General features: G+C 39.7%; 1 protein-coding gene across 9 annotated transcripts in view; it reads right to left on the reverse strand.

The window, feature by feature from the left end:
- CLMN (calmin) overlaps positions 1-22359 on the reverse strand; it is a 128167-nt gene that overhangs the window by 37371 nt on the left and 68437 nt on the right. For 6 of the 9 annotated variants that reach the window (XM_024103143.3, XM_042858678.2, XM_008165762.4 and 3 more), the window contains one exon: positions 2212-2273. In XM_024103143.3, the coding sequence (XP_023958911.2) occupies positions 2212-2273 (62 nt within the window). Of the gene's footprint in view, positions 1-2211; positions 2274-18567; positions 19656-19825; positions 19935-22359 lie in introns of those variants that run through there. The other 3 variants (XM_065593546.1, XM_065593548.1, XM_008165765.4) reach the window with 3 other exon arrangements.

A 22359-nucleotide genomic window follows, 5' to 3' on the forward strand; every position in this document is an offset into this window, starting at 1 on the left:
AGGTTCTGTGGCCTGCAATGTGCAGGAGGTCAGACAAGATGATCATGATGGTCCCTTCTGACCTTAAAGTCTATGAATCTGCACTGTGGAAAATAAGGACACACTAAGTCACAGAAGACACTTGAAAGAAGTTTTTCGTATCTGTAAAGGCAAAGCAACAAAATACCCATCCTTTAGTCGTATCCCCAGTTTCAGGAAATCTCACCATCATCATGAAGTATTCTGGCAATGCTCTCGTTCAGTTCAATATGTTTACTTTGACAGTTTCAGCAAACCTAGCGTCATCAACAGCAGACATTGGCTGTTGTCAAAGAGCATTTTGCTTTGTTGCAGCCAGGGAGAAAAAAAAATGGCAAGTAATCCAGAGAAAACACTCCACTTGCCCATAACGTTCCTAAGACTTCATGTGCTTGGTATGGCAGAATTAACAGCACCCCGCAGCCTTTTCATGATCTAATTCCTTTTGTAAATTAAAGAACTTTTTCAGAAGCCAGATGCTCAGCAAGCATTTCTGACAGCCTTCAAATTGCAGTTAGTTTAAAATCCTAAAGTCTAATTCACAAAGGAATTACACATTTTCTATTTATAATGTGGATTGTTCCCAAAGATCTTTCGGTCAAAACATCACTGCTAATCTTATCCTGTATTTCCAATGAGATTTAAGAAGATCCTTTCATCTCTTCAGTAACATAAACTGCAAAACTCTTAAGAAATAATATATTTAGTGACTTTTATCTGAAAACTCTTTACAAATCACATACCTACACCACCACTGAAATGCAGCCACCTCTGTCAGGAATTGTGGCAACTAGACCAAAAACTGCACAAAAATACAGCACATGCAGCACAATCCCGCACTTCCTGAAGCTTGGCCATTGATTCCAACGGGAGTAGGATTAGTCACCTCAGACAGAAGACTCTTCAGGGCAGAGACTTAGTTGTGGGTCTTGTGCTGCACTGAGCACACTATTGCCACATTAGGAATAATAATTTCCTTTTCTGCAACCTTCCCACATTGAGTAGCGCTTACTCCTGAGAGTAGTCTGACTCTCAGTGGGACTATTCAACCAAGAAACTACTTTTCAATGTTAGTAGGAGTTGCAGAATCAGATCCAAAGCACAGTGTGCGTGTGTGTGTGTGGGAGGGCGGGGGGGAGACACAGAGGAGATTGAGACAAATGGCTCATTATGAAAAATCCCATGGGGTCTTTAATATCTACAAAGAGCAGAAAAGACCTCATTTTTAAGGTCTCATCTTACCAACCCACAAATAATAAAATACAAGGAACTTAAATTATCAACCTGAGATGAAGGGTTGAGCTATGTTTCAAGGAATGCATGTATCTTAAACATGACATTTAGAACTCTGACTTGCTAATCCAATTTGAAAAGGACATTGTCAAATTTCTATGATGTATTTCCCAATGTGATGCCCAGAGCAACCAAACCACACATATCTATTTCTCCGTTATTTCTTTAGATTTAAAAAGAAAATAAAAATCTCCTATGCAGAAATTTCCATGTGCCCTAACGTTAACAATTAATTAATTTAATCACATAATGACTACCCCGCAGCATTAAATAATCATACACATGTAACAAATAAACTCAGTCAGCCAATGAATCAAAGCAACAGAAAAGCGCCTTTCACCCACACAGGAACATGCCCTCAACCTTCCCCACAAAATAAAGAAACATTTCAACTTCGCTATTTATTTTCTTTTAAAATAAGAATAATCCTGAATTTCCAGAGTCTTTAATCTGACACTTTTTAAATGCTTTTTGCATTGTGTTGTTCTTACATATCAGTATATAGCTAGTTTCCACTTTTCCTTCACACCACAGATGTGTAATTTTAGCTTTAACTCTTCTTTTGTTGACAACCATTTTCTTTTCTGGAGAATCATTCTTTTCAGGGCTCCAGTAGAGTATAACCTAAGGAACCAGTCCAGCAAAAGGAATGTAGTAGGATCAGGCCTATATTTTATATAGGCATACTGTATTCTAAAACTCTTTACAGTAACAGTATATATGAATAACACCAGAAGGAACATGAAATCAAGAAATATGCCTGGGTAAGGCAGAAGTTACGTTTTCAGCAGACAGGTGTGTGTGTGTGTGTGTGTGTATATCTTAGTATGGAGGTATTTATGGAAGATGTATGAACAGTTTTTATTTTTACAAATGGACAAAAGTATTTGTTGGCCTTACCTTCTCCAAATGTAGATTTATCCACCTGGTAAAGGTTCTCTTCTGCACATTTTCCCTCTCCACTACAAATAAAAAAGTAGGTGATTTATTTTTCAGAAGTGGAAAAATTCACAGCAGTTTCTAATGCATTACAAAAATAATCAAACCCCATACAATAAAGAAGTTGTGTGGCCAGTGGATCACACACAGTACTGTGAGTCAGGAGACCTTGGTTTGATTTCTGGCTCTGACATGGGGTATGTCTACACTTTGAGTTGGGGGTGTAATTCCCAGCTCAAGGAGGCATACCTGTGCTAGCTCTGATCCAACTAGCCTGCTAAAAATAGAGTGTCGCTGCAGTGGCATGAGGGTCCAGCTGCTGTGAATACATAGCCATTTGAGACGGTAGGCACATACGTGGGAAAGCTACCCCTCTTGCCACTCAGCATGAATCCCATGGACTCAGCATGTGACCCTGGGCAAACCACTTACGCCTACATTTTGAAGCATATGGGTGTAAAACCACAGAGACCCAGATTCTAGCAGCTGATTCATAAAGGTAACCCCTTCTGTGTGCACAGAGCTCTATTCCAGTTAATAGGGCTCTGCACAAGGACAGTTCCACTCACACAGATCAACTTGTGGGATAATCAGGACCCGGAGACACTCGGGCTGGCATAATGCTCCAGGGTTTTTGCATGCGCATTTTGAAAATAATAGTGCTAAACCTCCCTCTGTCTCCCCATCAATAAAAAGTGTAAAGGATAATTATATTTAGATCTATGGATGAAAAAACACTACAGACTATTATGATGATGTATTTTTCTATTATTGCCATGATGAGATGTTGCCTGCTGCTGGGAGTACGTCAGCCTAAAATGGGTGCAGTGAATATAGGCTGTCTAGACACTTTATATGAGTGACAAATGGGAGTTGGGGAAAAGGTTCAAAGATGGAGAAGATTACAGTTTCTCTCCATTTTAAGCTTTCATGCATGGGATTAAGTGAAAGACTAGCCATTGCTACTTCAGTTATGAGCTAAACTGTTTTAAAAATAAGAATACATGTAGTTGCTATGAACAGTGAATTTTTGGTTTTGGTAATGAAAGAATTAGAATGAAGCCTTTACCCCTTTAAAGATGCTTTAGAGACAGGCTTTTGGCTAAGATCTACTGTAATATGAGGTTATTATCTGATATTGGGATACTAAATCCTGCATTCACTGAGAGATGTTCTTGATTACCTAACAAGTAACAGTAACAAGTGTTTTCCATTTCTAAATACTAGAAGACTAAGTAGCCTAGATTTTATTAACTTTAAATATTTAAAACCTAAATTAACAACATGAACTAAACCTATTTCCATTAAGATAAAAGCAAATTTTAGTGGCTAAATTTAGCAGGAAGAAAGATAAAGAGCCAGATGCTGTGAATCAGCATAGCACCACTGAGCTATACCAATTGACATCAGTCGTGGGTTTGGCCAAAAACTAATAGCAGTAGTAATAATAATAGTACCTAGGAGTCCGAGCCATGGACCAGGACTCCATTGTACTAAGCAATGTAGAAACAGAACAAAATGATGGTCCTTGCCCCCAGGAGCTTATAATTTAAGTATAAAACAAGGGATAACTGATGGGGGAAGTATAAAGAAACAATGAGACAATATCGGTCACCATGATAGGTATGAGTCATGATAGGCACAAGTCTCATTATAAAAAGTTTGATTTACGCATCTTTTAGGGAAATGTTCCCATCTTGATTTAAGCCATTAGATAAGACTCTCATCTTCCGAACCTCTGAGCTATTATATTTTGCATCAAAATGCCAACTTTCCTCAAAGAATTTATTATTATTTATATTGTGATAACACCAACAGTCTCCAATTAGGACTAGTGCCCCATTATTTTGTACAAGTACTTAGGAAGACACAGTCCTCGCCACAAAAAGTTTACAACCTAATGTAAAAGGACTCAGCAAATGGTACATTTCCCTATTAAACAAAAGGGACAGCATAAAAAAAAAGTCATATTTTTGCCTGACTTCTATTTACCTACTATTATAAAAAGTAACACCCACATTTCTTTTAACTGAAAGAGATTAAAGAGAAAATATTTTCATTTCAGACATACAGTTATTCTCAAGTGGTTCTCAGCTTTCACTTAAATGAAGGAAATTTGACAACTTGCTAACAAAAATACCATATTAAACTAGTCATGTTGTGTTTCAACTTACTTGAAGAGCATATCACAAATATATTTACATTATTTTGTTTCTTTAGCAATAAGAAAATATTAGCTAAGCTACCTCCTGGGTAAGCATGTCCTGTAGAAGTCTGAATTGTTTTTATTGGTCAGCCTAATTATGGATTAAGCAGTAGCTTCCATCAATCACATTTTAATATTGTGCTTTTTGATCATTTTAATTCAAGAATCAGCAACCTCTAATGACATACAATTTTTTTTATTTTGATGTATAGGAATTGAGCTTTCAGTGTGAATTGTATCTGTCACTGCCAGCCATTCAAGCCTTTTAAATCAGCTTATTTCTGTAAAATCTGATTTTATGTAGGACTGAATAAAAGAAATTCATTACCCTTTAAGTGCTTTAGAAATCACAAAAAATGCCAAACTAATTATTGCTATTGGCTTTTTTCCCCCAAAATATTTCAGAAAGTATGTGCACAGATTTCCTCACACGTGAAACTGAAAGGTCACATTTATGGCTTTAGAATATCAATAAAAAAAAGTATCATCTATTACCTGCAGGTTTCAATATAAAGTATGGACAATGGCACATGCTTCCAGCACCTCCCCCCCTTTTGACAGCCTGTAAAGCACCAGAATTGGCATTATATATGGTCAGGAAACTGAGTCTACCCAGGCTATGTGCTGGCTGTCCTACATAGCGAGGGATGTATATCTTTTTTGGTTTAGAAAAGGACTGGAGATATCAGGAGACTAGATTAGTGTTTTTCCAATTCTAGTTAGGAAGAAAATACTGTCAGAGCAGTATTCTGGAATTTCTGCCCCAGGTGAAACCAGGTAGTCCAGAAGCATACAAAAGTCAGAGATGGGAGAAGGGAAGTTAACATTTTCTAACTCAGAAGAGGTTTCATTTTGGTCAGTTTCTATTTTATCCCAATCAGTTTGTGCATCATTGTTTCTAGGGTAAAGAAAAAATATTCTGCAGGCTGCATGTTACAAATGGGTATCTGCAAAAGCGAGCGTACAGTATGGCATACAGCTAATTTAGCTATATGAATCCTGCGATGCACGCAAGGCTGGGTTGCACATATACATGCAGATGTGTGCACACAAATCCAACTTGTACATCAGATGATTTACATACTTAGGCATGCTCATGCTTTTGCCCACAACCATATGAAAATTCAGGACATAATTTCTACAGAGAATAATCACTGGGCACAAAACTGCTACAAGGAAGAACAGTGACCCTGACAGAAACACAGTAATCGCCTATGTGATATTCCAGTGCTACAGCGTAGCAGTAATTGGACTGGGAAAAGCATATAACAGCTTATGCAGTCCATATGCTGATCTGGAGAATTAATGGGGGAAAGGTCCACACAGGTATTTACTGACATGTGCCTTAAGTGTTTTTCTCCTCTAGTTTTGTGGACCTCCCAGTTTTGATGCAGCCTCCCCTCTCTACAAGCCTTCTTCATTTGTGAGGGTTGTAGAGACTCTATAAACTTTATACAGTTTCCATAAATCAAATGGAACCTTTTTTCTTTGCACCTACCATTGCATAAAGGTGCAGAAAATCAGTCAAGTCTAAGATTTCTGCCCTGATGTATACAGTTTACTGAAATTGTGCTGGGTTTACTGGGCAACTAGAGAGCAATAACAGCATTATAAAAGAATAATTACACACACCATATGGCCAGCCTGCACACAAATCAAGTGCAAAGGCTGGAAAGGAAGAATGCCTGCTGTGAGGGCTGAATTTAGGGACATGTTAGATGGTAGTAAAGCTATAGCATTCTGGTTTTGGTTTAACATTTGAGTTTCAGGGGTCAAGCTCAGCTTTGACCTTATCATAAAAGACAAACAAAAATTCAAGATGTGAAACTTTGACCCTCAGAAGGCAGTGACTGCTGTTTTCAGAGAGCCAAATCTTGAGTCCTTTCTCAGGCAAGACTTCTATTCAACTTAATGGGAGATGTGCCCAAGTGAGTACTCAGAGACAAATGCTGTACTCTAATACCACACCCCAGTACACAGACAAATATTATGTGTAATAACTGAAAGGGAAGGAAAGTCCCTAGAGGCTACAGAGAAAACAGTGGTGTTATTGCAACCTTGGGAATTCCTCCCTGGCCTACAGCTACATCCTAGAGGATGGCAGGAATTGGATCAGAGATATTAAGTGTATGTTAATTATTAGAAAAAGTTTGTATCTCCTGCTACTCAGAGCCAGAAAACACATGCTACTATGGTGATATCTGTCAAACAGATTGCCATCTTCCTTTTGCTAACTAAACTGCATTCTGGGGTTTAAATCTTGAGTCCTACTAGGATCAATCAATGCAATTTTTCTGGTTCCCCTTGTCAGCTAATGGCACCATCCCCATCTTCTCCATCAAGGATTCCAGCCTTGAATCTATTCCTGTACTAATCTTTGAGGCCACTACTTTCTCCTCCTTCAAATCTCTCTTCAGGACCTACCTGTGCTGTGATGCCTACAAGAAATTCACCCACTAATGGTGGTGACATCGAGTGGCAATTGGAGGTAGCGGTTTTTGATTTGTTTTAAAGTCCTCTTTCTTCTGTTGTGGTAAAGCCAGCTGTAAACAGCCCTTTGGTATATGGTATCAATGGGCTGAGCACACTGATGAGTTGTGAAACATGGAGAAATACCGGACCCTCTGATTTGAGAGCTAAAAGCTTTTAGATGTAATTAGAAATATTATTATTCTATAAGACTAATTACATGTCCAATTGTAAATTAGGAAGCCCATAGGGCCAAGAGAGAAAGTCACTAAGACCAGGACTGATGGCACCAAGCAGCCATCAGGTCACAACAACTTTTAATAACTACCGATCTGAGCTGTAGCTGAATCAGCAAACTAGAGGTGAAAGGATCTCATTATCATTCTCCTGAACCCACTCACTCCCCCAAGCTCTGCTCAGGTATACTTTCATTTAGTGGATTTTATTCTGTTTCACTTTGGAAATAAAATTACAAAATGGAAATGGCAATGCTAATGAAAAAGGCTTTGTGTTTGTTTGTATAAACAGAGAATACCCTAACCAATAAGGTCTGGTTAAGGGGGCTGTGGGAGCTTCACCTCAACTTCCGCCCATTAATGGATTTAAGGTAGAGTTGTAACATGGTTTTAATATGCTCTAGCTGCATGTATTTAATTTCCTTTGTTTCCCCCCCCCTTTTGTTGGAATGGCAGCATGATGACCATGGATTGACATAATTTCATGACCTGGCCTTGATTATTTCCACCTTAATGGCATATTTTAATATAATATGAACTCTCGGTGCAGGTGGAGTAGTCAGGGATGGGTTGATGGTTATACAAGCATTAAAACACTGAATCCCACTCACCCTCAGTAGCTATTTCTGTTTCTTTGAAACTCTTTTCTTACCTGTGTTTTGTAATGTCTGTAAGTGAACTGCCGACTAAGAACTGGCTTCCGTAAACTTCCCCTGTGCAGAGCAGTTAGCACATGTGACTCCTAACTTGCTACACCCCTTGCAGTTCTACTCTAGGGCTTCTCTCCATGTTTTGTCATCTGAGCAAATGAGGACTAGGAGCAACACGAAAAGTGGACTGAAAACAGTCTATTGTATGTATGGGGGGAATTTATTTTGATCTGGGAGCAGCAGCCTAGGTAAGGCAGTGCTTAAAATCTCAGACATGGCTTGATTTAAAAAAAAAAAAAAAATTGTGTCAAGTCTGCAATCCCTTCCCACACACTTTAAGCATTGACTAGGATTGTTTGTTTAGGTAGTGGTGTCTTACATGACGCTTTACAGAACCAAAACGCATGTGCAAGAACTAGAAGATCGGTGTGGGAAGGATCCGTGAAAAAAGTAGCTTTTCCAGGAAGGATTTAAAGGAAGAGAAGGAGGGGACCTGGAGAGTGGAAGATTGATAAAAGCTGTAGAAGGCAGCATGAAAGAAGTTACAAGGCAAGTGTGGGAGGAGTTGATGAAGGGAGCGATGAAGAAAGATTGGATGACAGGAGGGTAAAGTAGTGACTAGGCCTAGGATATTGCATTTATTTTCCCTTGTGATCCAATCACATTTGAACACGGTGCTCTTGCCCAGAATATTGCACTAACACACTGGCATTCTCCACGCCTGGATTGCAGCTCTGTTCTACATCAGCTTTAAAAAAATCGCCGTAAAACAACTAACTCACGTGACAATATGTAAGTAAAATTCTCCTCTCCAATCTGCTTGGTGGAGTCCTCCCCTAATATTCTTTCCTCCTTCAATGTGTAGCTCTCCCACTGACATGAACAGCAGCTCCATGTACAGTATGTAAGTATGCATATTTGAGCAGTGGAGCCAAAACCCCAGGTGAGAGTTTTATTCAAACTGCCCACAAAATTCATTTTTATAGGCTTCAGAAAGCCTGAGAATTGTATTTTTTGTGAGTGTGCTTGAGAACTCACAACCACTTAAAGCATTAATATCAATTTTCTTTTTGAAATACATCTTGGCTAGAAACTTTTCTCAGCTTGATGAGATTTGGAGCACATGAAATATTAAATCCTTAAAACTATGGGTTTATAAAGGAAACATTAACTTCAGCATATAAATGTAGAAACCAATCTCAAGTTACCTACTCTGAAATAGTGCCACTGAACTTCCAGATGAAGTCGTTAAATTAATTGTTTGTTGAAAATGACCCACTTACTGGGCTACTTATTAAACTTCTATGGCAGGTGTTGAACATTTGAGGCTCTTTTGTTTGAAGGAAAGTTGCAGAGTTAAAACCTTATTGCAGAAATTATTAATGCTCAGGCTGGTATTACTGTTGTACAGAGTACAGACACCCAGAGGGCTCTCACAGAACCGGATTTTCATTACATGAAAGTACATTTTTTAGACAGAGTGCAGTTTTTGGTTAGGGTCGAATCTGCAAATCAATAACCAGATATTCCTTTCAAATGTTGAATGACGAATCTGAGATTCCCAGACAATTTTACTCAACTTTTTTTTAGTCCTCAGTATGTCTGAAGCTCATGATCTTCTCACCAGTTCCCATGTAATAGCGCTGCACGCTCCTTTGGAGGACAAAGCTGAACTCTTCTACTCCAGGATCCCCCTGAACCTTTTCTACCTATTCAAAGATATGGGGCTTGATTCTCCTCTCACTTACTCCAGGGTAGATCAGGAGTAATTCAACTGAAGGCAATGGAATTATGTCAGTGTATATGAATGTATAATCAGGCCCATGATGTACATTCGCCAGGGAGAAACTTATTACCTCCACCTTCCGCTAATTAAAACAATGGCACTGGACCCACCTCAGACTAAACACTTCTATTCTACTATCCCATGAGGCAATAGCTTCACTTCACTTTCCCTCCTGTTCACACCTCTATGCTTCTTTGCATGGACATACATCCCAACACCTGTATACCAAACCACCACCTGCCTTTCATTCAAAGCTCACCTAAACTCACTTCAGTGCCAGGAGTTTAAAAAGATTACAAAAACTTCAAGATGTTCACTGTGCAAACTTATCACTGGAACCCAATCCTGTGTTATCCCTTCCCCTCCTTTTGTTTACCCTCATTTGTTGTTGGAAGTCTAAAATCTAGACTGTAAACTCTTCAGAGCAGGGACTTGTCTTTAATTTGTTCTGCAAAGCACAGACCACATTTATGGACTCTGAAAAATATATATAATAATACCATCCCATGGCGGGGGGGACCCATCTTTTAGCTGACCAAGGTTGTAGACACACACTAAAACCTGAAATATAATAAGATGCACAGTATTCAGGAGAGTATCAGCTCTCTGAGACGGAACACAGCAACAGCCATGTTAAAAATCAAACAATTGGAGACAAAACAGCAAAATCAGAGTGGCTATCCGAATACAAGGATAGAATCCTACTTTCGACGTCTCCGACTCAAAGAATATTTCCAACATACCTCTGAACAGCATACTAACCCACAGAATCCTCCCTACCAGCACTACAAAAAAAAGGATTCTGCGTGGACTCCTCCGGACGGTCGAAACAACAGACTGGATTTCTACATAGAGTGCTTCCGTCGACGTGCAAAGGCTGAAATTGTGGAAAAGCAACATCACTTGCCACATAACCTCAGCCATGCAGAACACAACGCCATCTACAGCCTCAGAAACAACCCTGACATCATAATCAAAAAGGCTGACAAAGGAGGTGCTGTCGTCATCATGAATAAATTGGAATATGACCAGGAGGCTGCTAGACAGCTCTCTAACACCACATTCTACAGGCCATTATCCTCTGATCCCACTGAGGATTACCTAAAGAAACTACACTATCTGCTAAAAAAACTCCCTGACAAAGCACAGGAACAAATCTGTACAGACACATGCCTAGAACCCCGACCAGGGGTATTCTATTTGCTACCCAAGATCCATAAACCTGGATATCCTGGACGCCCCATCATCTCAGGCATTGGCACCCTAACATCAGGCTTGTCTGGTTATGTAGACTCTCTCCTCAGACCCTACGCTACCAGCACTCCCAGCTATCTTCGAGACACCACTGACTTCCTGAGGAAACTACAATCCATCGGTGATCTTCCAGAAAACACCATCCTGGCCACTATGGACGTAGAAGCCCTCTACACCAATATTCCACACAAAGATGGACTACAAGCTATCAGGAACAGTATCCCTGATAATATCACAGCTAACCTGGTGGCTGAACTTTGTGATTTTGTCCTCACCCACAACTATTTCACATTTGGGGACAATATATACCTTCAAGTCAGCGGCACTGCTATGGGTACCCGCATGGCCCCACAATATGCCAACATTTTTATGGCTGACTTAGAACAACGCTTCCTTAGCTCTCGTCCCCTAACGCCCCTACTCTACTTGCGCTACATTGATGACATCTTCATCATCTGGACCCATGGAAAAGAAGCCCTTGAGGAATTTCACCATGATTTCAATAATTTCCATCCCACCATCAACCTCAGCCTAGATCAATCCACACAAGCGGTCCATTTCCTGGACACTACTGTGCTAATAAGCGATGGTCACATAAATACCACCCTATACCGGAAACCTACTGACCGCTACACTTACCTACATGCCTCCAGCTTCCATCCAGGACACACCACACGATCCATTGTCTACAGCCAAGCTCTAAGATATAACCGCATTTGCTCCAATCCCTCGGATAGAGACAAGCACCTACAAGATCTCTATCAAGCATTCTTAAAACTACAATACCCACCTGCTGAAGTGAAAAAACAGATTGACAGAGCCAGACGAGTACCCAGAAGTCACCTCCTACAAGACAGGCCCAACAAAGAAAATAACAGAACACCACTAGCTGTCACCTTCAGCCCCCAACTAAAACCTCTCCAGCGCATCATCAGAGATCTACAACCTATCCTGAAAGATGATCCTTTACTCTCACAGATCTTGGGAGACAGACCTGTCCTCGCTTACAGACAACCCCCCAACCTAAAGCAAATACTCACCAGCAACCACACATCACTGAACAAAACCACTAACCCAGGAACCTATCCTTGTAACAAACCCCGATGTCAACTCTGTCCACATATCTATTCCAGTGACATCATCATAGGACCTAATCACATCAGCCATACCATCAGGGGCTCGTTCACCTGCACATCTACCAATGTGATATATGCCATCATGTGCCAGCAATGCCCCTCTGCCATGTACATTGGCCAAACCGGACAGTCTCTACGCAAAAGAATTAATGGACACAAATCTGACATCAGGAATCAAAATACTCAAAAACCAGTGGGAGAACACTTTAACCTGTCTGGTCATTCAGTGACAGACCTGCGGGTGGCTATATTACAACAGAAAAACTTCAAAAACAGACTCCAAGGAGAAACTGCTGAGCTAGAATTGATATGCAAACTAGACACAATCAACTCCGGTTTAAATAAGGACTGGGAATGGTTGGGCCATTACAAACATTGAAATCTATCTCCCCTTGTAAGTATTCTCACACTTGTTATCTAACTGTCTGTCTGTGCTGGGCTAGCTTGATTATCACTTCAAAAGTTTTTTTCTCTTAATTAATTGGCCTCTCAGAGGTGGTAAGACAACTCCCACCTGTTTATGCTCTCTGTATGTGTGTATATATATCTCCTCAATATATGTTCCATTCTATATGCATCCGAAGAAGTGGGCTATAGTCCACGAAAGCTTATGCTCTAATAAATTTGTTAGTCTCTAAGGTGCCACAAGTCCTCCTGTTCTTCTTTTTGCTGAATATTGAAGTGGCTTGGGTTAAATAAAGCATTTTAAAAGAAACTCTGCTCTCTCAATCAAGCATGACACTGATGGGCTTTCAAATCCCAGTGTTTAATAAAGCAAGCCACACATTTAAGAAGGAAAAAAACTGCTGATGAAAAAAATCAGGGACATTTCTCTTGACATTAAAAGACAGTTGAGAATTACTCCGCGCGTTTATGTTTGCTACAGCTCTTATCTTAGCAAAGCTGATGAAATCATTGTGACTAGATGCATTTTTATATACAAATACACACTATAAATGATACAGTTTGATAATATGAGCGAGAGCGTTTGTGTGCCCAGCATGTATCTGATACAATTGATTAAATAAATAAAACTACATGACAGCTTTCTGAGGTGAATTTCAGATGTTAGTACGAAGCCCAGATTTAAAAGCAGAATTTGTTTGACCTCTTTTGTCAAGAGTGGTAGCTTCAAGATACAATGCCAGGTCTATGGGACAATTGCCAAAAAGAGGCATAAAATATAGCTAGGTCTTTGCCTTATGTGTACAGGAATCCTGTGCTAAAGAAAATGCATTTCTGTTTTCTGACCATACAGTAAGTCAGGTAAAGAAAAGTACCCACAGGACGGGGTGATACGGAGTTACTTTTCTGAGCCTGTCGAACAAGCTAGGGTTTCCCTGCCAGAACTATTTTTCACTATGAAAGACAGCAGAAACAAAAAGCATCACCCAGCTGATATAAGGCAGATAAAAGGTTTATGGTACAACTTTGAACCACAACATCCCAACACCAGAGGAAATGTACAGAAATGAAAGGAGCAAGCAAAGCAAAGCCAAGTTATGTATGTACACTACTGTAGGTCCAGTATTAAAAGCTGTCTATCTAAATTCATTAATTGCCTAGGTCCCCAACCTGGAGCTGCCACTGCTAATGTGCTCGGTCAACAAACTTAAGGAAGAGGCTTCAAAGCTCTGACTGCACTCCATCATGGCTGAGCCACATAATCACAGTGGGTTCCATGTTTTCTCCTGCCTCTTGAACTGAGTTTAATGGCCTTTCTCAAAACTACTAAACAATTCAGAGGGAGGAGAAAAGCGTGAAGACAAATGAACATTAAAAGCATGTAAAAGTACATGCTATTCTAAAATAAAAGCTTGAGAGATTTACTGAGATTAGTATTAACTGGAACAAAATCCTGCAACTTTAGAGAATAAGCAAATGTTTTGTGCATCACGGGTTAAACATGTGATATGAGAACGGGCTGCAGATCATTACAGAAAGAGAAAAATCAAGTGCTCTAAGATTTGAGCTACAGTCTGATCTGCAATGGGAGAAAGGGCAGGCCAACAGAATCAATAACAATTGCAAGTACTATTTAAAACTTATGAAACTCTGCTGTACACTGGAGTGATCTAGCTGAAATCACCACCACAAGCTGAACTATAGTAATGGCCCATCATCAGTTGTATTAATGTACAGGCAAAAATCTAATGGAACCCAGTGGTTACTCTTTAAAAATCTGCCAGTTTCCTTAAATGACATGATCTGATTTTTTGCAGTATGCATAAATTCAGGGAATACTGTAAATACTAAGATAAGTGGATACTGTAGACGAAGCTGCATACATTAGAAAAAGGAAGCGTTACTTAGTGGACAGAGCATGGAACTGGGAGTCAGTAATCCTGACTATTATTCTCAGCTGAGCGACTGATTTGTCAGAGGTGACACAGCGAGTCATCTATTTTCTCTGGACCTCAGCTTATTTTTCTGCAAAATGGGGATTATACTGCTCCCATAACTCTCAAGAGTTAGGTGAGGTAATGTTTTAAATTGAAATGGAGATACCTAGATGAAAAGCACTATGCAAATACAAACTATTATTATTTTTATCCATATAGAGGCAAACCTTTTGACAGATTACTGATTTGCTCATACAGGCCAGGAGAACCCTATGTTCACTATGGTGCATGCAGAAACCATTAGCCAACATGAATAGAGAGATCGTTCATACAGCAGGGGAATCCTTCCATAGGTATTGGGAGCACTGCCTCTGCAATGCTCCTAGAAGCGACCAACTCATCAAAACAGAAGAGCTCAATTCTTCCCTCACATGGGTCAAGAGGGCAAAATTGGGTCATAAATTTGAATCTCAAACCTGGATCCTCATGTAGTACCATGCTGTACTACTGCTAGAATAGACCACTTGCTGTTTTTATATATTTATATACATAGATTTAAATAATAATAAAAAGATTTCTAATGTGAGGTTCTAGATGCCCTCACCAATGCTGGTCAGAAACTGTTTGTCCAAACTTTATATACGGAAAATGCCATTTTTGTTTAACTCAAAACATTCTGAAAAATGTGTCAATTTCAATGACTATTCCCACAGGAAAAGGGATTTCTGAAAAAAAAAAATCAGAGTAAAAAAATATTTATTCCATGTGCAGGCTTAGGCACAAAGTACTGCATATGCAAAGAAGAACAGAGGTAACTGTTGGGAACAAATCATAATTGTTTAGGGTTAGGTTTAATTTAGCGAGAAGTGCATCTCATAGTCCACAGGCCACTTCAGTTCTTTGACTGATGTGCTAATGAATGAAGAGAAGTTAAACTCTTTTCTCACTTCGGTAGTTATTTTCTTTATGCAGAAGTAGGAACAGCAGTGAATTCACAGACACTATTGTGTAACAGTCTAGAAATAGAAATTGTTATAGAGAGGGCAAGAGTTCAGATCTCAGAATACAGCAAAACCCCAAAAGCATGTCTGTCTGCTGAAAAAAAGGTATATAATCAGTCCCCAGATGGGCAGAAAGTGAAAGCATGAAAATATTTAGGGGGAAAAAACAAATGTAATTTAGGAGTAGATGTAGAATAAATCTATGCTACTGATAGAGTGAGTGACTGAAAGAACTTGTGGATAAATAAAAAATAAATAAAATAAATCTACCAGTTAAAATATTATCAGGCCCCATGAGCCTTCCCCTATGCAAAATACATACTAGTATCATGATCAGTGCAGACAACACCTCTACCAATAGGTAGTGCTATGTCTTTATCTGTGTGTTAAGTTGTTGTCTTGTTTTGATATGTTGTAGACTTGGTTCAGGGGTAGAAGGCTAGGAAGAAGTTCAGTCCTGCCTTTGGGTGCTGGAGTTGTTTCTTGCAGTGTTTCATAAATCTCTGTGGTTCTATAAGGAAGTATTACAACTGGTGGCAGCAGCTGCAAGATGGCAAAAGCCCTTTTTCCTGAGAAGTTTACTGATCATGCTGATGAGACTGAAATCTGGGTGTACTTGACAGATTTTGAGCTGTTGCTCTCTGTGAATGAGTTGTCTGAAGAGAAAGCAGCACAGTATCTAGCAATGTTTTTGGATTATAATGCCAAAGCCTTTTACCAGTAGTTTTCCAACCCAGTGTCTCTCATGGATTTTACAAAGAGGGGCCATGCTCAGTGTCAAATCATGAGAGAATCCTGTGTGAAAAGTCAGTTTATCAACAATTTAACAGGGGAACTTTGAGTATTATAATAATCATCATCATCAGAGAGCATTAGGATACAAGGGGCCATGCTACCAGTTAAACCGTAAACCCAACAGAACGTAAAGAAGTTGCATGGGTAAAAATGTGAACAGAATATAGTTCATAAAAATCTCATCCAGTTACATTTCAGTGCTAAAGACTAAAAAGAGATCTAATTAAGTCTCTCTCTTTGAAAATGCAAGTTCTAGTCGACCTACAGAAGAGGTAGCTGATCTTTGCCAGAAGCCAAAGCAAAAAGCACACTCATTCAGATTTTGGACAAGAACAGTTAGGGCTTCATAGACTCAGCAGCAAGCTGTACCTAAAAACCTGAGGCACAGTCCCAGGAAATTCAGAAACATCTTATTTAAAACAGATTTTTTAATGAGTTAAATATGAAAATGAATCATCCAGATCGTACTGGTATTGTGTTGATGTTACACTGCATTTGGATCATGATGATGTCATAGACTAAGGTCAGAAGGGATCATTGTGATCATCTAGTCTGACCTTCTATATAACCAGTATCCATTGACCTTACCCAAAATAATTCCTAGAGCAGATTTTAGAAAAAAATCCATCTTGATTTAAAAAAAAAAAAAATTGTCAGTGATGGAGAATACACCAAGACTTACTGAAAAATCAACATTAAATGGGCTAGTGACCTCCTCAGTCAGCTCTTTTAAAACTTTTGGATGCAAGTTATGTGGACCTGCTGATTTAAAAAATGTCTAGCGTTAGCAGCTTCTGTTTAACGTCCTCCTGAGATACTAATGGAATGGAAAGAGTGCTATCATCATCAGATAATGCGACTTCATCTGTTTTCCCCCCAAATATTGGACAAAAATATTTGACTACTGCTGCCTTTTCTGCATTATTATTGATAATTCTACCATTTCCATATAGTAATGGATTATTTTTTTCCTAAAATACTCAAAAAACTCCTTGTCCTTAATGCTACTGGCCATGGATTTTGCCTCGTGTCCCTTGGTTTCCCTTATCAATTTTCTACAATTCCCAACTTCTGATTTATATTCATTAGTCTCAACTTCACCTTTCTTCTATTTGTTTATTTATTTTTTGACACCTGCCTTCACTTCCTCTCTAAACCAGGCTGTGCTGGTTTAATGAAAAAATATATCAGTCTTCTTCCTCAGTTGTGGGATTGTGGCTTTTTGAGCAACTAGTGAAGTATTCTTAAGTGATTCCCAATTATCATTCATATTTTTCTGATTAAATTCTTCCTCCAAGAAGATCTGGGTCATAATTGTTTTCATCTTTGTGAAACTGGCCCTTTTAAAGCACCAAGTGTTTATTGCTTGTCTGGACCTTATTCTGCTTGCACATTATAAATGTGATCAAGTTATGATCACTTGTTCCTGAGCTACCATTAACTTTTATTTCTGGAATCAGTTACTCTATCTGTTAGGACAAGGTCCTATACAGAATTCCCTCATATTGGCTGCAACTCTTTTTGTGTTAAGAAATTGTCATCTATAATGTTTAGAAATTCCAAAGATGTTTTAGTGCTGGCAGCATGAGCTCTCCAGCATGTGTCACTCAAATTGACCTCACCCATGATCACACAGTATTTTCCCCTACACATTAGACACAGGTCTGAAGGAGGTGGTCATCCTGTTATGTAGTGTATCAGAGGGGTAGCCGTGTTAGTCTGAATCTGTAAAAAGCAACAGAGGGTCCTGTGGCACCTTTAAGACTAACAGAAGTATTGGGAGCATAAGCTTTCGTGGGTAAGAACCTCACTTCTTCAGATGCAAGACAGTTATGTAGTGTGATTTGGTGGTCTGTAGCAGACACCAACTAATACCCCATCTTGTGCTTTATTTGTTAGGACACTGATCCATAAGCATTCAAGATTATTTTCTTCCAAGTTATCAGTGACTTGGAAACAGAAAATGCCCTTTTTTACATAGCGCACCACTCCCTCTCACCTTTCGCTCACTCAGACCTTCCTAAATAGTTTATAAACATTGACTTTAACATTCCCGTTGTGTGAATCATCCCATCAGGTTTCAGTAATACTAACTAGATCAAACGTATGCTCATAAATGAGCAATTCTTTTGTTTATTAACCAGGCTCCTAGAATTAGTATATAGGAAATTCAAGCATTTCATGTCCTTTGGTTCCTTGATTGATTTTGTTCTCAACATCTCAATTTTGTGCTAAACGAGTGCTCATATTGTCCCCCTTTTAACCCTCCCCTTTTGCTATTAGTTTAACCCCCTCCTGACTACTCTAAGCAGTCTGTCCACAAGCAGATTGGTCCCCCTTCTTCTGAGGTGGAGGCCACCCAAACTATACAGCTCCCTCTCCCCATAGGAGAAGTGGGCCAATGTTCCACAAAACCAAAGCCCTCCATCCTATACCACTTACCTACCCAGTGCTTCACTTCCAGAATCTTCTGCATTCTGCCTTCCTTTGGTCATGGGACAGGATGTATCTCAGAGAAGATCACTTGGACATTATTATTCTTCTGCATGATTCCAAGTTCCCTAAATTCATCTAGTATCCGTAAGATAGCACTAATGACACTGTGTTGTGGGATGATATGAACCATCACCAATGGATCCTGGCCTGTAGGATTCAGAAGCCTAGCCAATCCTAGAGGGACATCTGGAGTTTTGGCTCCAGAAAGGCAGCACATTGTCCTGTTGTCCACCTTTCCCTTTTGGTTCTTCTGAGTACTGAATCTCCCACAAGGGTCCAACTTCCTTGGATGGTTAGAGAACTCTTTTAAAGGTAAGCTTGATTTTCCTACAGGTTAGACCAAGCTGCCATCCATATGTGTGTCCTATACATCTCTCCATTCCTTTGGACCTCCTGGATCTTGAGAGGCATTTTCCATAGTTTCCACGCTGAAGACCTGTTATTGATTTGAAATGTCTAGAGCTGTGTGGAATTTCTCCGGTTTCTCTTCTTTCTGGTAGCCATAGTCTACCTATCCTCATCTGTCTCCAACCATGAAGAATGTTGCCATGACCTCTTGTGTCCGGTGGTTACAAACTGCCAGGCCTTCTCTCTGACTTCTTCTCTCTCCCCAGTTCCCTTGTGACCAGCTCCATTCTTCCTTAGACCTGGGGTACTGGTGTTTCCTGAATCTGGTTGTCTAGGAACTCCTCCAGTTCTCTTATTAGAGTCTCAACTTGCCCCTCCAATTCAAGAATCTTTTCCTTCAGCACAGTCACCAACTTGCACTTCATGCACAGAAAATCCCTTCTGTCCTCATGCAGGAAAGAGAACATGGCACATTCCATTGCAGGCCACCACCACCACTGTTCTATCACAGGCCATCTGATCATATATAGGGCTGAACTGGGAAGGAAAGCCTCTCACACTCCTTCTGTAAGCTCCCTCTTTTCATAGCTCTCAAGTTCATCTAGCAAGTGACTTTTGATATCAAGTCTTCCTTGCTTCACTCAGTTTTGCTCTGCCTCTCACCACCAGAGAGTGATTAACCACTCAGAAATTTCAAACAGCTGATCAAAGCTCCAAGCGGTAGAGCCTCACAGTCTTTAGCAAAGCACTAATTAAAGCGCCAAGGGCTTACTTAGAGGCCCACAACCTGGCTACATAGCCTGTACCCAGAGAACAAACAAACAAAACTCACAGATGGGCCAAACACCCCACTCACCAAGTCCTGCTACCTCAAAACACACTCTGTAGCTGGAGCTACTCCCTCTGAAACTCTCCTGTTCACTACCTTTGTTTACTGCTCTTGAGTTCATCTATTCTAGCAAGTGACTTTTTATACTACCTCTTCCCTGCTTTGCTTAGCTCGGTTCAGCTCTGCCTCTCACCACCAGGGAGTGATTAACCACTCAAAGACTTCAAACAGCTGGGCTGACGAAAGCTCCAAGGCATAGAGTCTTGTGGCCGTTAGCCAGGCACTGATCAAAGCTCTAATGTCCCCACACTCAGTAAACTGCACATACTGCATTGAGAATGCAAAACTGCATTGCACAAGTAAGTCATCAAGGAACTGATGGTTTTGGCAGCTGCAGTGTTGTCAACTCAGGATTTTACCACAAGTCTTATAATATTTAAAGTTTTTCTTAAAATCCCAGCTCCTAAAATCATATAATTTCATGAGGATCTGAGTTTTCCTTTGTGAGTGTGTGTGTGTGTGTGTGTGTGTGTGTGTTGGGGGGTGGGGGGGTATTGTTTATTTGTTCAAATTAAGTTCCTACCCCATGATTGCAGAGCCTGAAACTGTGATGCAAATGTACCATAAAATATTCAAAAACCAGAAAGCCAATTTAAAAATGAAGTATCGGGGTTTAAACATCACATGATGTTTAATCCAGTCTCATGATTTTTGGGTCCCATCTCATGATTTTTAAATGCTACGTGTTGAAAATAGTGCAGCTGGGAGGGGCTTTTGACAGGGATTGTGAGACAGCCCATTTTCTAGATGTTTCTGTTAAACTGCTCACCAATGAAGTATTAACAAGTAAATAATCTTCCATCTTTCTCAGTTAGTGACCCAATTAGATGAATATAGGTGTGGGGGTGGTGTTTACACCTCTTTTACAGCTAGCGTTTCAGACCATATCTGCAGCAGAAAAGCACAGCATCGGAAGATCACCGTCTACAGCTGACTCAATACAGCATCAGTTTACACTGGGCTGATGTTTTCAAGGTTATCTTCACAATAATGTAGGCTTTTTTTTGTTTGTTTTTGTTTTTAAATAAAAGTTTAGGGTTTGTTTTGAGATTTAATCCAGAATAAAGTAGGATGCAAATTTAAAGCGGACTAACTATTCCTGATTAACTACATGTGTGGATGCTCTTATTCTGGAATTATTATTAGTTGTATTATCATAGGCCTAGGAGCCTTAGTCCCGGGCTCCATTGTGCTAGGCGCTGTACAAACAGAACTAAAAGTCTGTCTCTGTCCCAAAGTCTTTACAGTCTGGCCTAAGTATAACATATGACAACAGATAGACAAAGACAGATGGGGGAATACAGGAAACACTGAGACAGTGTTGATCAGCAGATAGGCAATGGCCTCAGCACACCAGGAGCTTAACTGTTGAGAGTTTTTTGTCTCTAAAGTTTGCAGTGGAACATCCTCTTCTCTTTTAGTTAATGGTCTTGGGTTAAAGCACTGGACTGGGGCTCAGAATATCTAGTTTTGATTCATAGCTGTGCTATGGATTCCCTGGGTGACCTCAGGCAAGTCACATGGTCTCTCTGTGCTTCTGTTTCCCCATCTTTAACAGGGGGATAATTCAAGTGGCTCATGCATGTTGTGAGATTAAATCCACAAATACTTGGAAGGCACTCAGTCAGACCTTGCAGTGACAACTCTGGCCTGATCCTGATGCCAGCAAAATTGATAGAAGCCAGGCTATAATCCATATGATGGTTGTTTCTGTGATATTTCTGGTGTTGCTTCTGTGATAATCATCACTACTTCTCCACATTATTGCAACGTCTCTCGATACCTTGACCTAGTAAGACTTGGGGAATGCACTCTGCATTCCTCGACTATCTTTTTAAAAAATAATTACATACAGTTTTGGCTGCCCTACCACTGCACTGTGCTTTAGCAGTAAACGGCTGCAATACCCTTTTCCCCTGTATATACTGCAAGAAATAGATCAAGCTTAAATATTAGACAGACAAAAATTCTTAAAATGAACTCTAAAAACAGACCATTCTTCCCTTGCACATGAGTAAATATCTGCAAACAGATCATCACAGAAACTGGGTGGGAATTTTTGTTCCCATATAGGATTGTGCAACTTTGGAAAAATGCGAAACTTCCCACATTTCTACATTTTGGTGCTGTTTTTCTTTTTAGTTAATTTCTCCAATAATAAGAGTGTCTGTAATTTAGCTGCAATCATGACTTTGAAAATATACACTGTTTTTTTCAATTTATTTCCAACAGCTGCATAGTCACATTATTTTAACTTTTTTTTTTAAAAGTGGATTTGCCTTGTCTTTGCCTCCCATTTAATAAAGTGATGAGTTTACTGAAAACTGCCTTTCCAGTTTCACTGGATTAGTAAGGTAAAGCCTAATTTGATTGAAAAATAACTTCACCCCATGTTGCTTTACTGCCATTCAAATCACACCATTGCCTACAGCTGTGCTTGGCCACAAGACCCATTGGTTTCACTCATTTGTTTGTTTTTTAAATGTTCAGTAATAGCAATA

This window comes from Chrysemys picta, chromosome 4 (assembly GCF_011386835.1).
Source record: "Chrysemys picta bellii isolate R12L10 chromosome 4, ASM1138683v2, whole genome shotgun sequence".
Classification (NCBI taxonomy): domain Eukaryota; kingdom Metazoa; phylum Chordata; order Testudines; family Emydidae; genus Chrysemys; species Chrysemys picta.